General features: G+C 53.7%; 10 protein-coding genes across 10 annotated transcripts in view; 4 read left to right on the forward strand and 6 right to left on the reverse strand.

Moving 5' to 3' along the window:
* Positions 1-34: 34 nt before the first annotated feature.
* VTN49DRAFT_6552 (uncharacterized protein) lies at positions 35-3,816 on the reverse strand (the record flags this gene model as incomplete). The annotated part of the gene is made up of 11 exons (XM_069414724.1): positions 35-275; positions 327-498; positions 562-940; positions 992-1,221; positions 1,272-1,742; positions 1,798-2,563; positions 2,612-3,324; positions 3,390-3,461; positions 3,522-3,594; positions 3,656-3,685; positions 3,751-3,816. The coding sequence occupies 11 exons, from the start codon at positions 3,814-3,816 to the stop codon at positions 35-37; spliced, it is 3,213 nt and encodes a 1,070-aa protein (XP_069265941.1).
* A 449-nt stretch (positions 3,817-4,265) lies between these two features.
* Positions 4,266-4,499, reverse strand: VTN49DRAFT_6553 (uncharacterized protein; the record flags this gene model as incomplete). The annotated part of the gene is made up of 1 exon (XM_069414725.1): positions 4,266-4,499. One exon carries the CDS (start codon positions 4,497-4,499, stop codon positions 4,266-4,268), a length of 234 nt encoding a protein of 77 aa, XP_069265942.1.
* A 530-nt stretch (positions 4,500-5,029) lies between these two features.
* VTN49DRAFT_6554 (uncharacterized protein) lies at positions 5,030-5,626 on the forward strand (the record flags this gene model as incomplete). The annotated part of the gene is made up of 1 exon (XM_069414726.1): positions 5,030-5,626. The coding sequence occupies one exon, from the start codon at positions 5,030-5,032 to the stop codon at positions 5,624-5,626; it is 597 nt and encodes a 198-aa protein (XP_069265943.1).
* A 794-nt stretch (positions 5,627-6,420) lies between these two features.
* On the forward strand, positions 6,421-6,675 carry VTN49DRAFT_6555 (uncharacterized protein; the record flags this gene model as incomplete). Its single annotated transcript, XM_069414727.1, has 1 exon — positions 6,421-6,675. One exon carries the CDS (start codon positions 6,421-6,423, stop codon positions 6,673-6,675), a length of 255 nt encoding a protein of 84 aa, XP_069265944.1.
* A 21-nt stretch (positions 6,676-6,696) lies between these two features.
* On the forward strand, positions 6,697-8,682 carry VTN49DRAFT_6556 (uncharacterized protein; the record flags this gene model as incomplete). The annotated part of the gene is made up of 2 exons (XM_069414728.1): positions 6,697-7,393; positions 7,451-8,682. The coding sequence occupies 2 exons, from the start codon at positions 6,697-6,699 to the stop codon at positions 8,680-8,682; spliced, it is 1,929 nt and encodes a 642-aa protein (XP_069265945.1).
* A 391-nt stretch (positions 8,683-9,073) lies between these two features.
* Positions 9,074-10,258, reverse strand: VTN49DRAFT_6557 (uncharacterized protein; the record flags this gene model as incomplete). The annotated part of the gene is made up of 2 exons (XM_069414729.1): positions 9,074-9,982; positions 10,034-10,258. The coding sequence occupies 2 exons, from the start codon at positions 10,256-10,258 to the stop codon at positions 9,074-9,076; spliced, it is 1,134 nt and encodes a 377-aa protein (XP_069265946.1).
* A 1,983-nt stretch (positions 10,259-12,241) lies between these two features.
* Positions 12,242-13,360, reverse strand: VTN49DRAFT_6558 (uncharacterized protein; the record flags this gene model as incomplete). Its single annotated transcript, XM_069414730.1, has 3 exons — positions 12,242-12,318; positions 12,372-12,602; positions 12,658-13,360. The coding sequence occupies 3 exons, from the start codon at positions 13,358-13,360 to the stop codon at positions 12,242-12,244; spliced, it is 1,011 nt and encodes a 336-aa protein (XP_069265947.1).
* Positions 13,361-13,779: 419 nt separating this feature from the next.
* On the forward strand, positions 13,780-14,918 carry VTN49DRAFT_6559 (uncharacterized protein; the record flags this gene model as incomplete). Its single annotated transcript, XM_069414731.1, has 4 exons — positions 13,780-13,835; positions 14,374-14,420; positions 14,483-14,627; positions 14,687-14,918. 4 exons carry the CDS (start codon positions 13,780-13,782, stop codon positions 14,916-14,918), a joined length of 480 nt encoding a protein of 159 aa, XP_069265948.1.
* Positions 14,919-14,923: 5 nt separating this feature from the next.
* Positions 14,924-19,972, reverse strand: VTN49DRAFT_6560 (uncharacterized protein; the record flags this gene model as incomplete). The annotated part of the gene is made up of 7 exons (XM_069414733.1): positions 14,924-15,053; positions 15,098-15,212; positions 16,536-16,784; positions 16,836-17,045; positions 17,106-17,433; positions 18,258-19,273; positions 19,546-19,972. The coding sequence occupies 7 exons, from the start codon at positions 19,970-19,972 to the stop codon at positions 14,924-14,926; spliced, it is 2,475 nt and encodes an 824-aa protein (XP_069265949.1).
* A 334-nt stretch (positions 19,973-20,306) lies between these two features.
* The window catches only part of VTN49DRAFT_6561 (uncharacterized protein), a gene marked incomplete at both ends in the record, with an annotated part of 5,450 nt that continues 1,497 nt past the window's right edge, over positions 20,307-24,259 (reverse strand). The window contains 4 exons of the mRNA XM_069414734.1: positions 20,307-21,696; positions 21,766-22,898; positions 22,988-24,120; positions 24,163-24,202. Coding sequence (XP_069265950.1) covers positions 20,307-21,696; positions 21,766-22,898; positions 22,988-24,120; positions 24,163-24,202 — 3,696 coding nt within the window. The remainder of the gene's footprint in view (positions 21,697-21,765; positions 22,899-22,987; positions 24,121-24,162; positions 24,203-24,259) is intronic.

The following is a 24,259-nucleotide window of genomic DNA, read 5'->3' on the forward strand; positions in this document are numbered from 1 at the left end:
GTCCGTCGCCTTGTTCGCGGAATTCTTGGTCCAGTCACAAGTCGTCGTCCGCATCCAGCTCCGCAGGTTTGAGCAGGCCGCCGACCTTCATGGCCCGGTTGCGTTCCGCGGCTTGAGCATCCCGCAAGGCCTGCTCGCGCTCTTCCGCGTAGAGCTCCGCGTTGTCTCCAGCAAACTCCTTCAACGAGATGAGGAAGTCGCGCAGATGTGTCTTGAATCGGTTGAAGTCGTGGTTGTATGCAAACAAGCCAATGACGAAGCTCTGGATTTGGATCCTGCGTCGATCAGTCTTACCGTTCGAGTGTTACATGGCAGGGGAAACTCACTCTTGTAAGTTCTTGAAGGCAGACTGCAGGAGGCTGGCAACGTATTCGCTGAGGAAGTCCTTGTTGGATGTGCCAGGTGGCGCCTGCTCTGGAGAGTAGATCGGATCCTGAATCTTTCCAGACTCGATAAAGTAGAACATCCGCGACAGCAGCATGGCTTGCGATTTAAAGCCTGGAGCATGATTTAGCAGAAATCCATAAAAAAAAAAACCACCTCCACGCAAAAGAAACTCACCAGCTTTATGATCACTGTCGGTCAACACGAAGAACACATCCTGGAGAATTGGCAGGAAGAATTGTCGGAAGAAGATGCTCGAAGTCTGCGGATCAGTCTCGGCCATGTTGTTCATGAGCTCCAAGCACATGGTCAAGCCGGTGTTCTCAACCTCGCGGTTGTCGTGCTTGCTGGCCCACATGCACGAGTCGATCACAAACTTGAACTGGCTGGCATCGAGCTTCAGCAGGGCCGGGAAGCAGTACAGGTTGATCGCCTGCAGCAGCTTGAAGAACTGAACGCGATGCTCCGGGTATTCATGGAAGTCCTTGTTGATCATGTCCAAGGTGCATTCGAAGACGCTTTCCATGATGGCGGGCACTTTGTCTTCCATCAGATTCTGCTGTGTGTTAGCGAAGAACTCATAATATAAACAGAAAACTCAACGTACATGAAGCTTGTGAATGATCGTCGTCATAACGTGCAAGACCTCGGCCTCCCGAGCGTCAGGCACATTGCGGTTATAATCCACCAAGACGGCTTCGAGCAGCGGTGGAACCATGTTGGCATTGACCGCCTCAAGGTCATCAGCCTTTTGCACATAGGTATCGATGAGTTTCAAGATCTCCTTCTTAATGGTGCGAAGGCCTCGGACTTTGGGCGTCTTTGTCGCAATGATTCCTGGTGGAGTCAGTCATGATGATCCAGCCTGCCTGCAACTGGGAACCTACCATCTCTGGCAACGGCGTCGTTGATCAGCTGGCTCGAAGCGCGATACATATTCAGCATATCTAGGTAGATCCGACCAATCTGAGAGTAGAAATAGCTTCCGATGGAAGAGCAGGCGGCAACATTGGTCTTCATGATGTTGCCAATAATCTTGATGGTCTCGCCATCCTGAAGAATCGACGGGTCCTGGTTGGCTTGGGCAATAATCGCATCCCACGCAGAGTTCGGTGCCGACATGAGATTCTCAATCAGGCGCTCTTGGATATTCTTCTGGCCTTGAGCGGAGACCATGTAGCCACAGGCCTCGTAAAACGTATGGACTTGTTGCGGCGACAGATCGCACGTAATCTTGCGCATGTTGCGGACAATCTCCTCGATGAAGGGTTCGCTCTCGCCAGGCTGCAGAACAACGAAGTGCCGCTTGCACTTGCTGGCAATCTTGATGAACGTGTCGCACGCCATGTCCTGGACACCTATGGAAATCTCAGTATGGCAAAAAATAAAGGCGAAGCCCCGATCGGGTCCTACCTTCATGTGTCTCGTGCATGAACTCAAAGAGCTTGTTGACAACGGTCTTCAAGAACTTCCAGTGCGCTTTCAAGAATCGAGGATACTGGCCGACAATGTACATGATGTTACTGGCCACGACGGCTTTGTTGTCCTTACCGCGCTTCATCTCCGTCAGTCCAAGGAGATCCTTGATGACGGTCACGAGGAAGCGCTTCTCCGTCTCTTCATTCATCGCACCGGAAATGGAGCCGATAGCCCAGCAGAGGGTGTTGCAGTTCGCCCACGACCATTCTGAACCATCGACCTGCTTGGCGAGCTTCTCTGTCATGATGTTTTCGGTATCGACGACATCGAGGTGGGTCAGATAGACCAAGCACTCCCGAGTTGTCTTGTACAGCTGGATGGTGTCACTCTCCTTGACGAATTCGCGGACAATCTCGCCTTCGTCGTTCTCGACAATGAGCACCTCCTCCGGCCGGACCATCTTCTCAATCATGACGGTTCGTAGAGCTGACAGGACCTCTGCGTACTTGTGCTTGCGCAGCGGATAGTTGGCGAGCGCACTCGGGTGAGGGGCGCCACCGTTGGAGAGGCCGCCCATACTGACCAAGGGGTTGATGTCGGTGATAGGCAGCTGCTGCATTTCCTCGTACAACTCCTGAACCAGCTTCGTCCAGTATTCGAGGCAAATCTTGAAGATCTCGCGATCATCAATTTGGCTGATCCGGATGAGATAGAAGTGGCCATGGGTGAGGTAGTCGGGATTGGGGAGTTTCTCGATGAGCTGGGCATCGTTAGCCAACGCGATGTGTTAAAAAGGGAAGTAACGTACATTGAGGTGAACGCTAAAGAAGTTGGAGAGGAAAAGCGCCAGGTTGAGGACAAACTCCTGATCACGCGAATTGCTATTGGCATAAGTGGACTTGAGATCCAATGACAAGGGAATGATTTTAGAAACCCGGGTTAGGGTCTCGGTGAACATCTGCACCAGCTTCTCATCATAGGAGTATTGTTGACCGATCTGCAAGCTACCAATCTCAGTCAGGCACTTTAGTGTCACGTTACGGGTCTCAGGCGCTTCCAAGAATCGCGTAATCAGGGTGTCGATGATGGGTGTTTCGAAGATATAGCCCAGCGGAATCCAGTTGAGGAACCGCAGAAGGGTCTCTAGAGTCGCCTTGATCAGGCTGGGTTGGTCGGCCGTGTTCAACACTTCCGAGCACAGCTGGAAGATTGACGAGAACTCCGCGGTCATCGTCGTTTTCAGGTTCTTCGCTTTGGTCGAGGTCATCTGGTCTTGCGAGAAATCAAAGACCTCTTCGGAGAGCAGGCGGAGGATGGCCATGTTATTCTCGCAGATTGAGAGACTCGTGTGACAGGCCGAGACGATCTCATTGATGAACGTGGGCCAGTTGTGCGGCCATTCTTGCTTCAGGATCGAGACCAGGACGAGGTTGAGCTTATTCAAAAAGGCACGGTCCCTCTTGAGCACTTCCTCCGACTTGGAGTGTTCGATGATCAGGTTGACCACGAAATTCCGGATTCCTACGAGCACCGTGAGCAGGCGTTCGAGAGGTGCTGATCGGTCCAGCCTGGCAACGGGTGTGTACCTTGACATTGCTCTCGTGGCAAGACCTTCCATCTTGTGTTGATCACATCATCCAACACCTGCAAGCACAGATCTACAGACCGGTCAGTCGGATCCGAATCAGAATCGCCTTTCCGCGGAGAGGTCGACGCACATTTTGTCTGAACATACGTGGCCTCTTGTAGGATGTTGCCGACTAATAGCCATGAATCCGGATTTTGTTTGAACTGTGCAAAGTCAGCCATCGGCAGGCCATGGCGAACGGACGAAACGCGGCATTTCGCCTACCTCTGTCAAACTCTGCTCTGCTTGTTTTTGCTGGCCAACTGTCAGTATCATTCTGTTGCCGATGAGCTGCATCTGGAGCCAAGATGGCTACGCACCACATCGCCTTTCCCCTCATAGAATGCCCGGACAGTATTGTCCAGTTCCTGGACGGAGATCGACATGTCGCACGGAATCTGGCGAGATCGCCTGTTGCCGATGCTCGAGCCTCAGCGTTGGGACGAAAGCTGATGCGATTACCTGCAGGACGAATCGGTGTTGCGGATTGGAATCGAAGATTGATCGAGCCTTGCGTCTAGGCCGGTAAATTGGAGGCGGGGCACGGAGTCGGGCGGTCAAACGCGGTCGGGAAGAAAAAAAAACAAACAGAAGAACACCGAACGGCGACGGCACCACCAGGACGGATCGGGATGTGCTGTGGTCTCTCTGATGTCGGATCGGCCGCACGACAAGGCGACTGATTCTGCAGTACCAGAGACACTCCAAACGTGATCTCCTCTGGTCGGCCCACGGCCATCCGGCATGAAGATCGGCATCAGCTCGTCATGCTGAGTCAGCATCGATCGGATGGAGACCTCCACGTGGTCAGGTGATCCGATCATGTGACTTGAAGTCAGGTGACTCCTACTGAGGCGAGTCGATCGATCGACCCCCAAACGCCGAGATCCATTGTTTGTGGCGGCGGTCCGTCCGGCTTTTGCCCGGATGGACTGGCACGCCGCACGACGAAGCATCGGAGATCGGACCGAATCGATCGATCGCCTTCTTTCGGCGTAGCGTCCCATTCGCTTCGGTCAGGACCAGGACCGGTGGACAGCATACTGTCCAGCAACGTCCGTCCATCCATCTCACTCGCAATCTCGCCAGAATCAGATTCGGGAGGAATCTACGGAGAACTAGTACGGGTCGGGTCACAGTCCTTTTTGCGTCCAAGAAATCCGGGAGTATGTACGGAGTACGGAATACTGCGATGGCTTTTGATCGATCTGTTGGCAGATATGGAATAGTCGATGCATGTCAACTCGAATGAACCAGGGTGTCTATTCAACCAGGACGTGCCTGGAGCCTGGACCCCCGTCGCCCTCCATCCGAGTACGGAGTAAAGATAGATCCGGAGCACAAATCACCAGATACAGTACATGGAATGGACCGGATGACGGATCATGTGCGACTTTAATTGCCATGTCGCATCCTTGTAGTTACATACAGAGACTCCAGTAGGATAATAGGCGAACTGCCGTCGAGCCGAACCACTCTTACGACGTGAATGGCACGGTACCCTGCATGCTCCCTCTGGAGGATGATCACGTGGTCCGATTCAAGCCTCAATCGGTCCATGGGGGGGACACGAATGGCGACCCAAAAGTGCGGCCAAAAATGGTCAATACGATGGAAACGAATCATGGGCTGCCCTCCCCCTTCTCCTCGTCGGTCGGCATTGCCCAAGTGACCCAACCACCATCCCTGCCCACTTGTCCAGTCACAGCGTTGTTCGACCCTGGCACGCTTGATGGGCGAGCCCTGGGCCAGCCCCTCCCTCTTTGCCTGCCCGGCAGAATTGGCTCACAAGGCTCCCTGCAAGCGACTCTGTTTCTGTTCCCTCGAGGCGCCGACATGGTCGCATTTGTGCCCTGGTCTGACTGTCTGACCCGATTTCCGGCTGGGAAATGCTGCGAAGGGCCCTGGACCGCAGCGGCCAATCAGCCACCAGCCACGGCCGTCCCATGCGCGGGCTCGCAACTTTCTAACCGCGCCAGGAGCAATGGGCCGGCGCCAATGGCGAATAATTCCAGCGACTCCACCCAACCGAGGGGTCCGCGCCCAGCGAGTAAGCGACCAGAGCGCTTGACCAGGAGGGAAGGCTTCCCGCTTTGTTTGGCCGCGGCCGCATGGGGAGGGGACACCTTGGACGGCTGGACCGCGCGGCGATGGCATGATGGGAGACTGTGCGCATTGCTTGTCCTTGCTGCCTGAATCGGCGAGGCTGGCCGGTCCGGACACCCTCTGGCGACTCCGTTTCGACGACCGCGCAGATAAATGAAGGAGGACGTCCTGACCGGGGTCTGAGACTGCGCTGCCCGCGGGAGCCGCCCGGAGGGTTGAGGGCCCTGGGGGGGGGGGGGGGGCGATTCCTGGCGGCGCATAACGGAACCGCCCTACCGCGCGTTGACCGCTCTAAGGGGTTGATCGCAGAATGACCAAAATTGGCACTCTCAACGGCCGCGGCTCCATGCCGAGTCTGAAACTCCAGACCGCCCGCTCCGCCAATCAGCGGCCAGAGCGGTCAGCTTTGGCGTTCTGCGGCTGCTGATCGCGCGCCAAGCTCAGCCCGGCTTGGCAGAGCCCGCGGCGCCTGAAAGTGCACACCCCCCGCTCGGGGCGCTCTGTGTGGCCAATCCGCCAAATGCCTGAGAGAAATTGGAGGCGTCTGGAATTAACTAGTTAGCGAGTTAACCAAGTTGGGAGTTAAAAGAGTTAACCCTGCGCGCGCTTGCCGGAAACCCCTCTCTTGTTCCTCGCTCACAGTCGCTCCCTTTGCTGCTTCGGGGAATCCGGCTGTCCAGGGTAAGGAATAGTCGAGCAGGGAAAAAAAAAAAAAGCCCTAACTAATAGTGTGCTTCCTGTAAATATCCCGCGCTTCCGTCTTTAGTCCGCCGCCGCCCTGGCCCATTCTTCAATGGCATATCCGTGAGATTTCTCTTCCCCTGGCCTCGCTGGACCGACAACCTTCCTCTCTTTCCCCTTTATTCTCCTCTCGGAGTGAATGTATGGTTCGGGATCGGGCCGCGCGTGACTCGATCCTGGCCCTCCGTTGGTTGATTGGCTTGGGTTACTGTGGTTACGTTGGTAGTATAGTGCGCCGCCTCGTCATCCAAGGTTCTGGTTTCCCGCGCAAGGTGGTCGACCGTGAGCGGCACCTCTACATCGTGAAGACGGGAGCCGGCGACGGTGCTGCGTGGTCCGGGAATCCTCCTACTTGGCCTGGCCGGACGACCACAAAGAGAACTCTCGCGTGTGTGTGAGAGACAGGTTCCTTGCCCACGATGGCAGCGGTGGCGCCCGCCTCGGTGATGCATGGCAACCATGAGCCCGAGGCGGAACAGACCGAGCACAGTCCGTCACGCTTTACGGCGGTCAATGGCAAGGATACAACACCGCACCCCATGATCGCCTCCGCTCCGCCGCCGTCGCATGGAATCATCGAGCCTCCAGAGCGCTTCGGAGATGCGGCAAATTCCGGCTCCGAACAGGCGCAATCGACGTTGGCTGGTGCCGGCAAGGCAAAGCGCAAGCGGTCGGAATCGCTCGACCACCACAGCTCGGCGAATGGGGACCACCAAACCCTGCCGGCACCACTAGACAGCCATCGAAAGGGCTCGGAGCAGCAGAGCACTCCCGCCACGACATGGGGCGACTACAACTCGCACCATCTGGTCTCTCAGGCGCAAAAGGCACAGAACCTGGATACGTCCGATGCGCAGCTGGCGGAGGCGCTCCAGCGCGAGGCGCAGAGTGCCCCAGACCAAAAGTCATGGAACTCCGTCAGTCGGCCGCCTGATGGCGCCGACCAGCGGCCAACCACGGCCGCGACACCGGCCGCGACACAGGCGCAATCGGACAAGGCGCAACAGAACCAAGTCGGTCCGCCCAAGAGAAAGCGGGTGTTTAGCAATCGAACCAAGACCGGATGTTTGACCTGTCGAAGACGAAAGAAGAAGTGTGATGAAGCGCATCCAGCTTGTAAGTCTAGCAGACGATGTTTCGATTGAATATCACGATTCTAATGGGGAATGGTAGGCAATAACTGTATCCGAGGAGGATTCATGTGTGAAGGATACCCTCTAAGAAACACCTGGCAGAAACCGACCGGGCTGAAAGGCCCGATCCCTCTGCAATCCAAGGATGGCTATGTCGATGTCAACAATCACTACGTCACCGATCCCAATGCCGCACGCCCAGACCGAATGATCGAAGGTCCCCCGGCGGCGGATCCCAGCAAAATCCGACACACCAGCGTCGTGGAGGATAATGACCGGTCCAATCCCCAGTACATGAGCAGTCCGACCAACACGGCGACAACGCGCAGTTCGTGGCCAACGCCGCGATGGCCCGCCGCCGGCCAGCTCTCATACGCCCCCGATCCCGTGGGGAAGCCGGAATATCGCGACGTGCCGTCGATCCACGAGCTGGCCCGTGATGGCGGCAGCGGACAACAGCAAAAGCCAGACTACATAGTGCCGTCGATCCGGGATCTGTCGCAGCAGAGCGCGGTCCACACGACAAAGCCCATGACCGCCTACCAAACCACGACGGATGCACGGTCGTCACATCCGAGCGCCATGGATGCCAATAGCCCACAGACACAGGCGCGACTGGCGCTCAGCATCGAGCACCAGCTCTCTTCCTCGCGACCCCCGGGTGAGAAGTCCGAGCGGGAGAAGATGATCAACGGCGAGCTTTACCGCCCTTATGACATGCAGCTCATCGAGGACCGCGACCGATGTAAAGCCGCGCTCTGGCGGTTCAACAATGCATGCAACCCGCAGAACGGCATCAGCATCAAGGAGCAGAACCGACTCCTGCGGGAGGTGATCATTGGTCCTCCGCCGTCGCCCGGATCGTCATCCTCGCCGCGACCCATGGGCTCCATCGGCCAGGGCGCCGTCGTCGAGGCCCCCTTCCGCTGCCACTACGGGTACAACATCCACATCGGTGAGGATGTCCTCATCTCGGAGAACTGCTGCATGGTCGACGACTGCCCGATCAACATCGGCGCGCATACCTGGATTGGTCCCAACGTGACCATCCTAGGCTCCATGGCGCTCGCCAATATGCAGGAACGAAAAGGCTCCCAGAGTCGATACCAGGGCCGACCCGTCATCATCGAGGAGGATTGCTACGTTGGCGCGAACAGTATCATCTACCCCGGTGTGCGCCTCCGAAGAGGCGCCTACGTCGCTCCAGGTGAAGTCGTACGGTCGGACATCGTGGCGTATGGGTTTCAGGGGTTGAAGCCGATTTATATGTGATGCGTGATGAAACAACAAAGAAAGAGATCAATTACTTTCTTTTGATTTTTGGTTTTCGCGTTTTTACCCTCCGCTCCATGCCTGCAGTTACGATCCGTTGATAGCGATGAGGTTTTTTTTTTTTTGTTTTTTTTTTTTTTTTTTTTTTTTTGTTCTGTTTGGTTTCTGTACTATGGGATGGCAGGTCCTGGAGATGTCGAGTCCATGTATGTACGATCCGGATGTCATTGCTCGAGGCAGTGACCGTAAACGATTCATAATTATCATACATGATGTCGCATGAGCGTATTAACCTAGCAAGGAAATCTAGTAGACAGCGATGCGAGACGAGTCTCTGACCCCATGAATCCATATGCAACAACAGCAACAACATAAGCACTAAGGTAACCAGCTACGAGCTCAACCAATCCAAAAACTCCGGCACGAAATAACTAATCACGATGCTGGCACCGGCGCGCAGAATGCCCTGCATGCTCTCAAACGCCATTGCCTTGAGATCAAACACACCAGCTTTGGCGCCTGCATGAATCATGGCATATTCGCCGCTGACTTGGTACGCTGCCACAGGCAAGTCCGGCGCCATATCTTTGGCGTCGCGGATGATGTCCAGATACATATTGGCAGGTTTAACCATGATGATATCCGCGCCCTCGTGGATATCCCGCTGGATCGCGCGGCGAGCCAAGCCCCGACCACCGGGAGGCAGCTGATAGCAGCGGCGGTCACCAAATGAGGGTGCTGACCCGGCGGCGTCACGGAAGGGCCCATATAGGCATCCGCTAAACTTGGCGCTGTAAGACATGAGGAGCACCTGATGCGCGATGCCGGCCTCGATGAGCTTGAGCTTGATGGCGCGCACACGGCCATCGTTCATGTCCGACGGTGCGACGCAGTGCGCACCGGCGAGTGCGTACGCCAGCGCAACGTCTGAGATGCGCTCGACGGATTGTGCGTTGTTCAGGGAGCCGTCCTCGCGCAGGATTCCGCAGTGACCGTGTGAGGTGTACTCGCAGAGACACACGTCGACAACAATGTACAGCTGCGGGAAGCGCGAGCGCAGGAGCTGGATCGCTTTGATCACGGGGCCGGAAGGGTCATCAGCGGCAGTTCCCAGCGGGTCTTTCGCCGCGGGATCGAGCGGAACGCCGAAGAGAATAACAGAGCGCAGGCCCTTGCGGACAAGTGGCTCTAGGAAGGGGACTAAGCGGTTGAGGCCTCGCCGGTATTGGTTCGGTAGGGACGGGATAGGCGTTTCTTCATCCGGATTGTCGGTAATGAAGAGAGGGTAGATGAGCATATCCTGTACAGACGGTCAGAGACGAGCCTTCCCAAGATTGAGCCATTCACATGCCTTGGTTAGTTGTCGCTCTGCCTGCCATGTCCTCGACAGCGGATGGCTATATCCCGCATGCAATTGGCTTGAGATATCTCCAGAAATACTGACGCTCGTCGCCGCAGTGCTCGTATATGACCGAGCCGTCGGCTGAGATCGGACATGCGACGTCAGAGAACTGCGATCATCATGATGGTTGGAATCGCGAAATGCCAGGTCGGAAACCAGAGTTGAGAACGACATGGTAAACCGTGCAATGGGTCAGAACATCCGTCTATACAAATTTCATCGAACGAGAGACTGTCGGAAGAAGTATCAAGTGTCTTCAGAGTCTTTTTTAACTGTTTCATCGCCCAGGCGAATCGCGGATTGAGGATTTCAAAGACGCCGAGCCTCGGCCGAGGAACGGCCTGCCGTATCTGGTTAGGCGCGCGGATCGCGTTCCGACGCTAAACGAAAGGCCAATCATAGAGTTTCCGATTCGGGTCAACAACGCGCTTTGATAACCGATAAGCAGTGAAGTCCTCGCCGGCTTTTTCTCTTCACTTGTGGAACGGCCAGAACGTGAGGAATATGAGAGATTGAGACTCGCACTTACGCCGGAACACCCTGCGTTGTCCTTAAACTTGTCTCTTCTCGAACCGCGCCTAATGTCCTTGTTGTTCGCCACATCATTCGACTACTCGTACTCCGTACAGGCCACTTCAATCGTGTCGGCCGAGTGCTCCTAAGTATCGACATCTGCAACACCCGGCGACTCCCGCGAATACAGATTCAAATGACAGGAGTACAATGTCCTACGCTCATTGAGATATAAACCTGAAGCAGGTGTCTTCAAGGATGAAGACGACTATTTTAGCCTGGCCACTGGGCTACGAGATGTTTCAACTGGTTGGGACATCTCTTCTCCAGCTCTTGCGGTGCGGAGATGCATATCTGGAGCCGATGCCGTAGCCGATCATGTGGGTCTCAGGGCCATGACAGAAGCACGGATAACCCGTTATCATCTGCTCAGTGGTTGGCGCCGTACCAGGCTACGACTCGGATTCTCTCGGCTGACTATCAGAACGTATAGTATTGTAGGATATATGTTCCAGTTTTGTATAGCGGGTCTTCCCGTATGTACGTACCTATGTATATATGCTGTCGTTAGTTTGAGACGGGTAAAACCAACGACAACGTTCATATGAAAGCAATCTACTCCGTATGCGATCCTGCTCTATTATGCCGGGTCTGGCGGGTAAAACAAGGTATGGATTCTCGCCGGCCGAAGTGTTTGTTTGTGTAGTTTAATGCCCTATCCGTCAAGGCACGGTTATTAGGGGGTAATGTCAGTACGCAGATATGGCTGGCGAGGTGGCATTTGACAGGATAAATAGCAGGGATCTGAAGCTACAAAACTGATAAAACTGGCAGGGCAGCCTCCTCGGCCCAGCAATGAGGAAGACGTGGAGTTGTTTGCCCGTGAACTATACCAGCTCTTCTCCAAATTGAGACTCATTCCTCGAAGGCTTGTTCGTGCGTTCTAAGTCGATATCTACCTGTAGATATTCCTCTGAAGTCAACTCGCGAGACTCTCTAGCCTCGTCCTAATCAGGCCGGCTTGTACAAACTGAACCTGTCAAGTGTCGAACACCCTATGTACTATGGCACATCCCTAGTGTTCATGCAGGTTGCCTGCGGTGGTATATTCCCCGTGGCTCCTCGTGCGCACCCGGCGCTCGCCTCGGAAGCCGACGGTCCTGGCATCGTACATAGAGCTGTGGCCGTCATTACGCGCACCACCGGCGATCGTATCCCAAATGTCTCTCAGCCGGCAATGATCAGGTCGTCTGGAAGTCAACCTCTGAGCTAGACATCGTGGGCACGGCCTGTTGATGTTGAACTAGAGGGGGCGCCGAGGGTGCGCCAAGCATGGATGTAAATCAGTAACAACTCATAAACAGCAGAAAATGATCGATTACAGGAGAATACCTATGAAGGGAGTAGTAAACGGCATTCAGCAGTGTATTTTGAAGATCGAATTCTTAGATCTTCGCCTTGACGGCTGTTCGGTTTCACAACTAACTTTTCGCATGCATGATGATCCCGAAACTAGGCTTTCCACTACTCAAGACACGATTGATGCTCTCGACAAAGATCCTCTACCAAAATGAAATTCATAATTCCCTAGGAAAAACAATCACAGGAAACGCCAACTCTATCCAAAACTATTTACTGTAATTATCATAGCTGAACATCATTGTTCAAGAGCGTTACCTCCTCTCCGGGCTTGAACGGAGGGAGACCGATATAAGGACAGCCTGTTCCAGTCATCAGCATCAGCACGAAATCAGCACTGAACGACAGGGTATACCATCGCATCGGAAAGCGTCTCCCAGAGCGCAGTTCCCACAGCTGCCAACCTTACCCTTCACGGTAAAGTCGACTTCCGTGAGCTCGTTCTGCTTCAACTTAAGGTCATTGAGTGCTTTATCCGCGTTCGCCCGACGCGCAGCGTCCTCGGCCTCGAGTTTCTGCGCCAATCCACATGTGCAATCCTTGCAGGCGCGGCGTCGTTTACCAGCCTTTGGCCGGCATTCGGGTGCTAAAAGTAGACTATTAGCTAGGAATGAACGAATCGAGTTCAAAGGGTCACTCACGGATGATGATCTGCTGCCCGTAATCATTTTCATCCAGGAGTTCGTCTTCATCGATGAGCTCCTCTTCGCGCGAATCCTGACCCGTGCCTGGTCCTGAACTCTGATACACCTCGGTGAAGTCTACGAACCCAACCCCGGCTGGTGGTTGCTTCTGCTCCCCATTCGTCCCACCATTGGCAATGCCAGATTCATTACTCTGACCAGCTTGGTCCGTCGAAGCCGCCTTGCCATTCCGTTTCTTCCCCGGCAACCGCAAGGGGACAGCCTCCTGCCCATAGTCTGGCTTTGTGAAGCCGTTTGTCCCATCCTCTATCAAACCCGCCAGAACCAATTCCTTCTTCAGGGTATCATCGTTGTCTACCAGCGAACCGGTCTGGCTCTGCAAACGACCACCAGGTTTGAGAGCGTTCACAATGTCCCCGAGGACCCGGCGGTTCGCCAGAAGCCGTCGTGAGTCAGTATACGACCCATCCGCATCTGCGAGGAGGATCACGTTATCGTATTTCGCCGACGGTGTCGTTACCAGACCACTTGCAAGGCGGTCCAACATCTGCAGATCTGTCGTCTGCCGCGGATGGATCTGCAGAACATCTTGGAGTTTCTCGGGGTGCGATGACAAAGACGGCGGTGAGAGAAGCAGGGTAGTCTTTGCAGACTTCGCCGAAGCGTCAAAGTCGGAGTCTAGATTCAGGGACGGCGACATCGTGTCTTGACAAGATTTCGGCCGGCTTCTGGCGGAAGGCAGTCGATATGTTGGAATTCTCAACAAGCCACAATGTGGACTCGCAGAGATTTCCGGTGAGATTTGACTTGACTCCTGCCAACCAGGTGCGATGCCGATAACTGATAAGTTGACTGATAATTATTAATCAGTTGACCCGTTGAGGGGCAAAAGCTTGAGTCACTCTCAAGTTACCTGCAGACCTAGCTTAGTCAGGTACGCCCCCATATAATAGAGTTACCATTCAAAGTGGGGGAATTACATCAGCACTCGTCCAGAACCGCTTGTCCAGGCGACTGTCCGGTTTGCCGTAAAACGCGCCTTGCAGAGCTTGCGTCACTGGAATTGATACAAAGATCAGTCCATTCTCAATAACGCCTCGTCGATCACGGCACCTCAGCATGCCGACTCACCGCGGCTGCCGGGAGCTTCCAACCAGGAGTGGCGTCACGGAATGGTGTGAAGTCAGGGTCACATGACTCTGGATGCATCACTCCGCCATGCTCTATGCTGAATTAGGCTAGCGCATGTTTAGCCTCATCTCCAGCTGGGTCCCACTTTAGCTCCTTCTGGGAATTTCTGGGGTAAGATGGAACAGGTCACGAGATCCCTGCTGACCCCTCGAGGCGAGAGCTCTTAAGAGGTTATTACACCATTGGCCATGATATAACTATCCTTCCTTCTCTCATCTCTGCTGTGCTTCTTCGATCAATCGATCTGATCCTTGTTCATCCCGCATTGACCTTGCTTTGACCCATCAAAGGTAAGTGATTCCATCCTTGGACTATCTGTCCGGCTCTTGATTCCTATTCCTCATTGTCCACTGGAGCAACATCCCGGCTGCATTCGTTGTTTGAATGCTTGTCGCAGATGTTGGATCCATTGTCTTCAACATTCTCGTCGGGTTTCATCATCGGCCCTGCCATCGATGCATTGAGATGATATCGTGTTCAAAAGAACGACTTCTGTAGTCAGACTGCTGACGTCCACTGCAGGACCAACGTCTTCCAAGTGGAATCAAACCAAGCTCACGTATTAATCAGTAAGTTCTCCATGTCTAGGCAATCATCACTCTTCAGTTGACCCACCCTGCTGACTTCTCAGTGACTCGTTCTCACAAGCAGAACTCTCGTGACTACTCCGCGGGCGCCGATAGGCAGGAGCCCATCCCCCGTTATTTTGCCAAGTCCGGGCCAGTAGATGCTGACCCCAGAAAGACAAAGAAAGACGGCGCCGGAAGAGCGAACTGGTAAGTAATTCGACATCACTCCAACACTTCCATGAACGTTGCTCACTTATTTCATCCAGGGGCCGTTCCGGCGATGAAGTTCAGGACTATGAGTATAATTTCCACAATGCCCGTCGCCACTCGAACAGCAGCAGCGGTGGTCTAGCCGACTTCAAGACCAAGTTCGAGACGGTCGAGCCCGAACCTGTCTTCGAAGAAAACATTCACGGGCCGATCGGTGATGACGCTCCCAATGGCGTCGAAGCAACCAAAGTGAATAGCAACGACAGCAGCATGAGTGGCAGGAGCTAGACGCTTCACCGATGTATGTGGTTATGGCTTTGATTTACGGCGTATGCTTTCTGTATGGCCCTGTATACATATGAATGGTTGTATGGTTTATTCGGGGTGTTTTCGGTTTGGTTTCTTGTCATGAATGGGAAGGTGCTTCAATGAGTATTCCCGTATAAATTAGAAAACTTACATCTCACTAAAGCTTTGAGATGTCATTGGCCAGCGCCTCGCTCCTAGCTGAAGCAACCTTGGACGTGGTTCTCGTCAACCTTAGTGTGTAATTGCACCCAGCATGCAGGAGGCTCACTCCTGCTGTTGGGGAAGTTAGGTTCCAAGAGTTTCAATGGCATATGGTCAGCTGCGAAGAACAGAGCATATACTGTTGAAGGACAGCAATTAGCATCAGCATTTATGCTGCCAAACGATGCCGTCTTCAAGCGGTCACAAGGGAAGACTGCCGATATCATCTTTCGGCATTTGATCTCTATGGTGTGCGGGGTTCAACTGGCTCGCTGGAATTCCAATAGAATCGTCTTGATCAAAGCTGTAGGTAGTAAAATGCCGCCGATTCTTGGGACGAAATTGCTTTGAATTGGTTGGATAGCCCAAATGCCAGCGCGTCGGAAACTGTGACACTGTGAAGCTCGCTGTGTCTCTTCCTTCGATATGATTTCTCCCCAGTACGGCGAATTGGCCATACCCAACCCACCACGAGGCGATTGTCTCTATGCTTGATTTCTCCCTCCTGGGCAGCGCACTCACATTATCTGTTGGGTGATTACTAGAAGGATGCTCCCGGTCACCGACTCAGCTGTCTTGAGAACGACTGTAAGAGTGCTACCATTGAGGAAAAATGTCAGGATATATATAATTGGAGAACGGGCGAACAAAAGCAAAGTAGCCCCTACTTGGTGACACAAATCGTCTACGTCTACTCATCCGATGATATACGGAGGCCATTGAGACTCTTGCCTGTAGACAAGGTCGAATTATCTTTTTTTTTTTTGCCCGCTCAATCAATGGGCTTTCCACCAGAGGTGCCGGTGCCTTAGGGTTAGGGCCTGGGAGCTAGCCCGGCACGTGATACGAGCAGATCCGGCTAGTGAGCAAGTGATCACAAACTTTTTTTTTAACCTCCCCCTTCTTTTTCTTTTCCTCCTCCCACTTTCCTTCTTCGCCATCAGGAGTCGTAGTCTTAAGCCACGCTAAAGGATTCTACACTGCACACAGACTATTTCTATGACAAGTTCTACGTAGGCTCAGAGTCAATAAGGCGGAATGGGGGCCGAGCTCGGGGTTTTAGTGCGCAGAGTCTTATGTTTCTTCTTTTCCTTCACTTTGTACCCGATGTTCCAGCCGTTTACTTGCCTAGGGAGACTGCGGCCAGTATGCATCGCTACTTAGGTTGAGCTCCTGACAATTAGTAGCTAACGCAATGTCAGGCCGCGTATATGTCATCAGGTACTTGACGGCTACCTATTTGTCGTTTGTATACCTGCCCTGCCGTCCTTTGTTGGATAGCTCGTATTCTCTGTTCATTTTCCGGAGGTCGGTTTGGGTAGTAGGCGGGATAGACGCCGAGCCTTTTCCTTTCTTGACCATTCCAAATTCTTGCAAAAGTTTCTCTGTGTGCACTTTGGTCCAGGTAAATGGTGCGCGCTCCGTGGTCCCGCTTGATATGGATGCCCAGCACGCGGAAGAGTTCGCCCAGATCCTTGGCTTTGAAACGCTTGCCACATGCTTCTTCGAATTCCTGAATGTCATTTAAAGTCTTGCCAGCAATTACCAGGTCGTCCACGTAAACTCCCGACGACCATCCCAGTTGATTTCTTCCGTAAGACACATGGTTCACTAGGAAGAGGCTCAGACCCATCTCGCGGAGCACTGAGGCTCACGAGTCGTACCAGTCTTGGGCCGCTTGCTTTTAGTTCGTACAGGCTTTGACAAAGCTGTACCCGTATACCAATCCCTGGTGGAGGTTCCATATAATTGTCTCCTTGAGTTTCGCCTCAGTGAACGCGTTATTCACATCAATCTGTTGTGCCTCCAAGTCTTCCAGGGCGATTATGGCAAGCAGGATCCGAACGGGCATCAGCGCGCATCGTCGGCGCAAATGATTTGTGATAATCAACTCCACGCTCTTGACTGAAACATCTTGCAACTAGCCTCGCTTTGAAGTGACCAATTGGTCCATCAGCTTCATACGTGATGGCGAGGACCCATTTGATGTGACAAAATTCATTCTTTTGGAGCGCTTCACATTCCGAAACGTCCCGTTCTTGATGAGTTGACGTATTTCAGTATGAATCGCCTTTCTCCAATAGGGCCACCATTTTGGATGATTGATGGCTTCCTCGTAGGTCTTGGGTATCGGTATAGTTGCGGTTTCTGCCGTCTGTGTTGTGTCCAGGGTGGCTGCAAACATTCGGTGCAAGTGCTCGAGGAAACGCGCAAATTCAAGCCGCTTTGTTTCCCTGTCGTCGATCAGGGTGTCTTCCTCTCGGCCATGCTTCGTCCCGTGTTTCTCTGGTGCCTGCGATTTTTCCTCTGTCTGGGTTTCTGATTCTTTCATCTCTTTGCAACTATCCGTTGGCACCTGGCTCGATTCTACTCCTCGTGTCTCAGCCTGTTCTCGTGCCTTACTCTCCGGACGAGGAAGAATGGTGTTTGACTCTCCGGACCCTTATACTCGATGAATTTTATCGTTGACCGACCTCTGGATCTTTTTTTCTTCGTTGAATCCGCAGATCCCGTCATCACCGGGAGACTAAGCTCCATATCTCCCCCTCGAACTGATTCGTCGAATTTGACGATGCTTGCCCTGATAAAATGTCCGAGGTCGGGGGCATAATTGCGGAATTGCTTCGTGGTATTCTCCTCGTAGCCCACGAAAACGCCGATTCCCCCCCGATCCGATAAATTTGTTGATCCTGGGGCGGATTCTGGATCCACGTAAGAATGCGTTTTGCACCTCAAACTCACAGATGATCAATGCTTGGCCATTTGCCGCTCCAGGCCTCTTCGGGTGTATGACATTGTGTGTTGCTCCCCTGGGAGCTTGAACCCGATTGCGCACATACATGTGGGCCTTGACGGCTTCATCCCAGAACACATCTGGGAGACCTGAGTACTTGAGGAGTGCTCGCATTCCGCTTCGCTTGTCTCGATCGCTTTCTCAGCCACGCCATTCTGCCAAGAAGAGCGAGGAATAGTTCTCTCGTGTCTGACGCCGTGGCTCTTATTCCAGGAATCAACGACATTGATCAATTCAGGGGCGTTGTCGGTGCGCACAGCTAAAAGACGTTCTCCGGACTCCAATTCTACAGATGTTTTCCATCGATCCAGTATCGGCCTTACCGTGTCGACTTTGCGATCTGAGATCGGCAATACCCAGCCCTTTCGACTCGAATAGTCGACAATCTGAATGAAGTACTTGTTCCCGGACAAATTGAGAGGAAATGGACCACATATATCCATTCCGACGAGTTCCAGCAACTCAGACCTTGGTGCGGACCTCCCTCGTTTCTCCCGCCGCATCTTTGTTTCGAGGCAAACATCGCAGAGTGCCTCTCCTGAACCCGGGACAATCCGTTGCTCGAGACCATCGGCGACATCGCATAACGAGCGTACCTTACCGACGCCAAGGTGACCGATGCGCCGGTGCCACAACCGGTATGAGCTCTCTCCCTTTTCTCCGACATCGAGCTCGGTAACTAGGGCTAACTCATCGGACGAATCGACCGCGTAACTCCTGGTGGTGGCCCTCAAGGCCATTTCACCGACTCCTCTCGAAAAGCGGTTCAAACACCAGAATCGTCCTGCCCTGGTAGCTCGGAAGATCAACCTTCCATCGTGGTAGAAATGGATGTCGGAACCTGCATCAGGCATCGAAAATCTCACTCCTTTGTCACACGGGGTTCCAACCGAGATGAGGTTCACTCCGAGGTCCGGCACATAAAGCACGTTTTTGAATCTTATCGTGTTGTTGGCCATATCCGCGATTCGGACTGTTCCGATGCCTTCGATGGCAAGTCTCGTTCCTCCGGTTTGGACTTTCTTTTTCGTCACAAGCGGTTTGAAACTCGAAAACATTCGCTTGTCCCACGTCATGTGAGCTGAGGCGCCGGTATCTAGGATCCATTCGTGACGATCAACTCTCGGTAGCTGGTCTGGCGCTTTCTCATCCTCATCCGACTCTTTCGAAGCCGGGTTTGCGCTCGGCTCAACACCGTGCTGGGTAGTATAGCCTTGTGGCGACGGCCCTTGCGCCATCAAAGCTCCTTCAGCGAGACTCCTCTCGTGTAGCGACTCGACGCTATCATCGGCCTTCGACCAGTGTCCCTGCTCGTCGTCTCTGTTCCGGTCTTTCTTCTCTGTTTACATTGCCTCCAAGACGCGTCGCGCCTTTTCGAGTTCTTCGCACTCGCTGGCACGATGGACTCTCTTAGTGCAGACGAAGCAGCGCCCCCTTAGGCTCCCATCGCCTCCGGTATTCTTTTGATTGTGACTTGGCTTCTTGTCAGTCCTTTTCCAGTTCCTCGTGTCTTCTGGTGGTCACCGTGTTTTCCTCTACGGCCTTGGTTTCGGAAATCTCCTTTGCCACCTGATCTCTCCGACTTTCTCCCGCTTTTGCTGCGGTCGTTACCATAGTGAGCGTCTTCGTCTAGCTCACCGTTGAGCTCAGCCCCTTTATTCAAAACGCGGGTGATGCAATGGTCCAGGTTTGACTCGTCGATTTCTTTGCTCAGCAGAATATCTCGCACCGTCGAATACTCCTTCGGGAGGGCATGTAGCAATCTCTCAAAAACCCTGATCTCATTGTAATGATCGCTCTGTTCCAATTGATTTAACCTCCGAGCAAGCGAACGTAGGTGATCATGCGCCTGCTGGGCAGTCTCGTTCGACCTTTCCTTGTAGGTCGAGAATTCTGCTCGAATGGCATCAACATCCTTTGGCTGAATCTTTAGGTACCGACGTTCAAGGGCTTGCCATATTGCTCGGGAATCTCCATCGTGCAAGTCAAAGAGAGCAGGCTCCGTGGTTAACCTTTCGAGGATGGGAACACCAGGCATTTTGCTTCGTCGGCCGCTTCCTCGGGATGCTCGATAACAAACCAGGCCCTATGCCCAACTAGAGCCTTCTTCAATGACTTAAACCATCTTTCCGCATTTTCTCTCGTCAAGGTGGGGACAAGCGTGCAGACCTCACTGGCCTTGAAGTCTCCTAGGAGGTCGTGGCGTCGAGATGCTGTGCGTCTATCCGAGGTTCGGCAGTGGCTCCAACTTCTCAAACCTTATTCTCGACGTCTTCTGTCTGGGCCGACACTTTTCATGCTCCTGGGTATCCACCATACCCCTTGCAATCTAACACACCCCCCCAGTTGCGAACGCGAGGTCGCAACTGCACTTAGTCCTCGTCGGAGTGCCACTGGTCTTCCTCGATCACCCCAATGCCGGGACCAGGATCACCTTCTTCCTGCAGACGCTCCCGTATGTCGACAAGCCCCATGTGGTTTCTGAACCTCTCGAAACTTTGCCGTGGCAGAGCCTTTGTCAATCCGTCCGCCATCATTTCGGAACTCTCAGTATACTTGACCACAATCCCTCCTCGCTGGTATTCTTGTCTTAACCAGTGATTGTGGATGTCGACATGACGTAGACTGCTCTTGAGTGCGGGAGTGTCCTTCGTGACTAGCCCGATTGTTTGTTTGTTGTCGCACTCAATTTGGATCCGCTCCTCGTCAAGTCGCACTTTGAGCTCCGCAAGGAGTCGGCTGACAAACATAGACTCCTTCGCCGCTTGAGCCAATGCCAACAGTTCAGCCTCGGTGGTGGAGGTTGTGACCGTGTCCTGCTTGTTGGCCCTCCAACCAATCATACCCCCAAACAATTTCATGGCGAACGCTTGACTACTCTTGCGGTCGAGAGTATTATCGGCAAAGGACGCATCATTTGCAACCCGCAGATGGTTGTCGCCGCCAAACTCTAACCCGAGCGACTTCGTATGGGCGAGATAGTTCAGCACACGGTCTGCCGCCTCATGATGTTCCGGTCCTGGATTCGTCATGAAGCGCGCCAACCTTGACACCGCAAACGCGATATCGGGACGCGTGTGCACCGCCACATACATTAGTGATCCAACCTTCTGCTGGTACCTCCGTATGTCCTTCAGCTCCGCGCATCCATCATAAGGCAGGAGTTCCTCTCGTCCCATTGGGATCCGCACCGGCTCTCTCGTGTCTGCAAGGCCAGAGATCTTGTCGATATATGAGGCCTGTGAGAGCCAGATCCGTCTTCTTGTCCGATCCCGCAGGACTCGAATTCCAAGGAACCAGTTGAGATTGTCTCCACCTTGGAGCTTGTACCGTTTCTTCAACTCGATGATCGCTCGAAGCGCTACCGTTCTTTGCTCCTTCCGGTACGCAACGACGATATCATCGACGTAGAAGAAAAGGATAACTCCGTTGCGAATGAACGCGCAGGGTTCATGGGGAACTCGTTCGAAGCCGATCTCAAGTAGCGTCTTTGTCAGCTCCTTCTGCCAAAGGAGCGGGGAACGCCGGAGGCCATAGAGAGCTCTCCGTAGTCGCAGGATCATGTTGTCTTCTTCGTATCCCGGCGGCATTCTCATAAACACGACCTCGTCCAGGTGGGCATTCACAAATGCATTCACGGCATCGTACTGCACAAGCTCGAGGTTAAATCGCGCGGCAATCGCCATCAATATCCTAAACGATCGTCCGGCGAGTGTGGCCGCGTAGGTATCCTTGTCTGTCACTCGAGCCTGCTGGTCTCCTCTAATCACTAACCTCGCCTTGACCTTTTGCAGTCTTCCGTGTTTGTCGAATTTATAGGCATACACCCACCTACAACCGAGGATCTTCATTGACCGTATCATAGGGTCTTCACTGCCCTTCTTTTCTTGAACTCGGACCTTTTCCCAGGTCCCCACGTCCACATGACTTCTCAGATGGTCTACCTCCCCTTTCAGGAACAATTCTCCCAGGGGGTGACTCGCCAGGTCTTCGTGTCTTTCCGGGGGCTCGGGTAGCTCCCTCCGATGGATAATCTCGCCTTTCTCCCATCTCCGCATGGCTTCTTCCTTGGTAATTTTTCCCGCCATCCTTCTCTGTTGCGGTGGTCGAGCAGCGGACCTTCTCTCCACCTGGAACTTTCTGAGGGTTGAACCTTGAACCACCCCAGCCCTCATACCCGAATAGAAGGCCCCTCTCCATGCCGCCGTTGTGCTCCCTCCTGCTCTTAAGGGTTCCACCCTGGCATGGCCACCCCGGAACTCTTCCCAAGTTGATTGGTGTCCACTAGCAGGTCCAGGTTTTGAGGATCCGGATTCCCCGCACTGGAAACGAGCACTAATGTCCCCGGTTTGGAGGTTCCCCGGCCGGTTTTGGGAGTCTTTGGCCCCTTGCGCGTAGCGCTCCACGCAGGGAGATTCCCGCACGGCACCCCCGCCCCGCGCCGCCATCCCATCCGTCCCGCCGCATTCTTGCCATACGGCCATAGCGGACTGAGGATGTTGGTCAGCGATGACAACGGACCCGAACATGGCAACTGCCAATAGCGCGTCCGGCGGAGAGGCTGGTGGTGTGGGCAACTGAACCACAGCATTGCCCTTTCCACTGGCCAGCTCATTGAACTCTTCTCGTGACATCGCGAGTTCATCTTCGCTGCTCCAGTCATCAGTGTCCTCCAACTGTGTCATTGCATCCTGCTGTCGATCATCTACCTGCAGGGCTTTCCGTTGTTCGCCCACTTCAGCCCTCTGTAGCAGGTTTGCAATCTCACCTGGGTCTAGTTCCCTCACGTCTTCTTTCAGTGTCTCGAGCTTTCCGTCAAACATCGTGTCCTCATCGAAAATCACGTCCCGTGCCGAAATGATCTTATTTCGATGTGGCACCCAGATCCTGTAGATATTTGACGAGACATAACCGACTAGGTATCCGATCCAGGCCTTCGGATTGAAGCGCTTCAATCGGTTCTCCTTTGTCATCGCCTCGGGCGTCCGTGGAACATTTCAATCGGCGTTTTCCAGTCGAGCGCGTATCTCGGCGTTCGATTCAGAAGATATACCGCCGCCCTGCAGATTTCACGCCACAAAGCCTCCGGGAGGTTCGCGCTACTTCTCATTGCGTTGATCCTCTCTTTCATCACACCCCCCGAGCGTTCGGCGCCTCCATTCTGAGCTTGAGCGTAGGGCGCTGAAGGCTCTGTCTTGATTCCCAAGCTGTTCAGATAGCGCTTCACTGCCTTCCGCTTCTGCTCAATCTCGTTGTCGCATTCGATGACCTTAACCTTGACGCCGTATTGTCTCTCCAGGAGGAGGATAATGTCTTGCAGCGCGGTAATGATCGAGGCTGACGTCCGATCTTGCAGGTAGTAGTCCCACGACATTCTCGAAACGCGATCGGTGAGAAGGCACAGGTACGAATACCCCTCCTTGTCCCTCGGAAAATCGTGAAAATCGATAGCCAGTCTCTCTCCAGGACGGAAACCCGACAAGTTTCTTGGTGCGCGTCTGATTTGTCGTTCCATCTTAGCTTGGGCGCACGCATCGCATTTCGTCGTGGGGATTCCCTTGATCTTGGCCCCTGTCACCCCTTCGACGAGGTGTTCCAACGGGTCCGGTCCTGGATGCCCAAGGCGAAGGTGCCAGATTCTCGCCTCGGCCTCTCTGGGGCGCCGTGCGGTCTTACTATTGTACTTGTGAACGTGGTACCCCGTTGACGATGCCATCTCATTCGAACTATCTCGTGGGACATTCTCCAGTACAAACTGATTGTGTGCCCTGGTCAGGACTCCCACAACCCGTCCACTTCGTGTCTTCAGGACTGTCTGTCCTGACTCGGTCAGCCGTGTATCCCAGTGAATGCCACTGTCAATCAACCGAATGAGGGAAACTAAGTTGGTCGGCATTTCTCGACAGTACGCCACGTCACGTAGCCTCATTGTCTCTTTCTTGCCGGCCAGATTCTTAACCTTGACGTCCACATCGCCGTATCCTCTGATGGGCAGGCGACCGTCTTTAGCAATGACATGATCCCCCTTTGAGGCTTCTCGGAAATTACTGAATCGCCTCCGGTCGTTGGAGATATGTGTGGTGGCACCGGAATCCAAAATGGCTGAATCCTTCAACGGGTACTTGTTGACCGCAAAGATCGCCACCGTGGTCGTCACCGTCGTCCTCGGGTCGCTTTCAAGGTCGGCTAGTCAATGCTGCCTCCCCCGTTTTCCTTTCTTCTTGCGACCCTTCAGGCGGTTGACCTCTTCCCGCAGCTGCTTATTGGTCTTCAACCGCTCGTTTACAACTTGTCGCAGCTCCTCGTCGAACACGAAATCATCGGG

Source organism: Thermomyces lanuginosus (genome assembly GCF_041956635.1).
Source record: "Thermomyces lanuginosus strain ATCC 200065 unplaced genomic scaffold VTN49scaffold_40, whole genome shotgun sequence".
Classification (NCBI taxonomy): Eukaryota; Fungi; Ascomycota; class Eurotiomycetes; order Eurotiales; family Trichocomaceae; genus Thermomyces; species Thermomyces lanuginosus.